The sequence below is a fragment of the Anarrhichthys ocellatus genome, unplaced genomic scaffold, assembly GCF_004355925.1.
Source record: "Anarrhichthys ocellatus isolate YVR2014 unplaced genomic scaffold, GSC_Weel_1.0 scaffold8689, whole genome shotgun sequence".
NCBI lineage: Eukaryota > Metazoa > Chordata > Actinopteri > Perciformes > Anarhichadidae > Anarrhichthys > Anarrhichthys ocellatus.
In genome coordinates this window covers 1-1,643 of record NW_022288663.1, presented here as the reverse complement: position 1 = coordinate 1,643, position 1,643 = coordinate 1, and the positions used below count along the sequence as shown (strand labels likewise).

The 1,643-nt window shown below is 37.0% G+C and overlaps 1 protein-coding gene across 1 annotated transcript; it reads left to right on the top strand.

Annotated features, from left to right (window-relative positions):
- Positions 1-15: 15 nt before the first annotated feature.
- Positions 16-1,615, top strand: LOC116380757 (very long-chain acyl-CoA synthetase-like; the record flags this gene model as incomplete). The annotated part of the gene is made up of 4 exons (XM_031842630.1): positions 16-380; positions 615-705; positions 901-1,099; positions 1,518-1,615. Coding segments are annotated over exons 1-4 (697 nt in total), but the record flags the coding sequence as incomplete, so codon positions are not given.
- Between the last annotated feature and the right edge of the window lie 28 nt (positions 1,616-1,643).

The window sequence follows — 1,643 nt, the reverse complement described above, 5'->3', positions numbered from 1 at the left end:
TCTCACATTTTATAAACCCCCTTAAAAACTGCTGACAGGTGTTTTTTGGCCCCACCTCCACTATTTCTTCTATGTTTGATAAGATTTTTACAGTCAGTCAATTCCAGCAACTATCAATCATGTATTTTTGTAATATTTGCAAAATGCTTGATCTATTAATTTTCTTTTTTTATGTGACAATGCAGAAAGAAAATGACAAGGAACATAAAGTAAGAATGGCCATTGGCAACGGGATCAGAGCAGAGATATGGAGGGAGTTTCTCAATCGCTTTGGAAACATTCAGGTCCGAGAGTTTTACGCCTCCACAGAGGGAAATGTGGGATTTATCAACTACGCCGGGAAAATTGGAGCTATTGGGCGAGTTAACTTTTTTCATCAGGTAAGAATGGAAAAATAAAAAAATATTCTGTCAACAGTCTTCCTGCTATCAATTACAGCCAATTAATAAGTGTGTGTGTAAAAGTAGGTACGTATATATATATATATATATACATTTGTTGAAATCACACATATGTCATTTATTAGAATGTCATGTCTGTCAATAGATTATTTTTATTCAACTGTATAATGCATATAAAGCAACTCTAATGTCTTTACTTCTTTACTCCTGTAGAAGCTGTTTCCCTTCACTCTTATTAAGTACGACACGGAGCGGGATGAACCGATTCGAGATGCTAACGGCCTCTGTGTGGTGTCGCTCAAAGGTGAAGAAACTCCAGCCTAAACTTGATATATATGTCTATGCTTATTTTATGCACCATGACCCTCGATATAACATCTGGATCTTGTAGACAGCAGGGGCTGTTTACCAACTAAATCAGGACCTCGAAGATGGGGGAAAGTATTCCATTGATAGACAACGGCTGTAAAAGACATGTCTCGTTGTCTTTCTCCTTAAGGTGAGACAGGACTGCTGGTGTCGAAGATCACAGACATCGCTCCTTTCGTGGGATACGCCCAGAACGAGGAACAAACGGAAAGGAAAAGACTTCGCAATGTTCTCAAGAAGGGAGATCTTTACTTCAACAGTGGAGACCTAATGAAGATTGATAAAGACAACTTCATTTACTTTCAGGATCGTGTAGGTGACACATTCAGGTACAGAACTCATGTACACAGTGATTTTAATGTAGAGTAGAATCTCTTTACTCGTTAATTTAGCTGCAGCAGGTTTAAGAGAAATTCTGCCACTTTTTGTATAAATTTAGAAAAAAGAAAAATTATGAAATAAAAAAAAAAAACACAAGGTTTATTAGTTTTTTTCTCCCAAATGTGCTTTTGTATTTCTTTTGTATTGAAATGATGATCTACTTCCCGTTTGAGATGCAATCCATTATTATTACAACTCTCTTTCTACCACAACTATCTAAACTGGAGAATTTTTACGAGACAGTCCTGCAACACTTAATGTACAACCTTATTGTTATGGTTTGTTTCTCACGCGAGTATTTTGTAAATTGTACTTTTTATAAACAAAATCAAAATCGATATGAGTTGCAACTTGTTTGTTCAACAGGTGGAAAGGTGAGAATGTGGCCACAAACGAGGTGTCTGACATCCTGACGCTCAGTGATTGTCTCAAAGAGGCCAACGTTTATGGAGTCCAAGTGCCAGGTAGCAGTCATTTCCTCTGTACATTTTG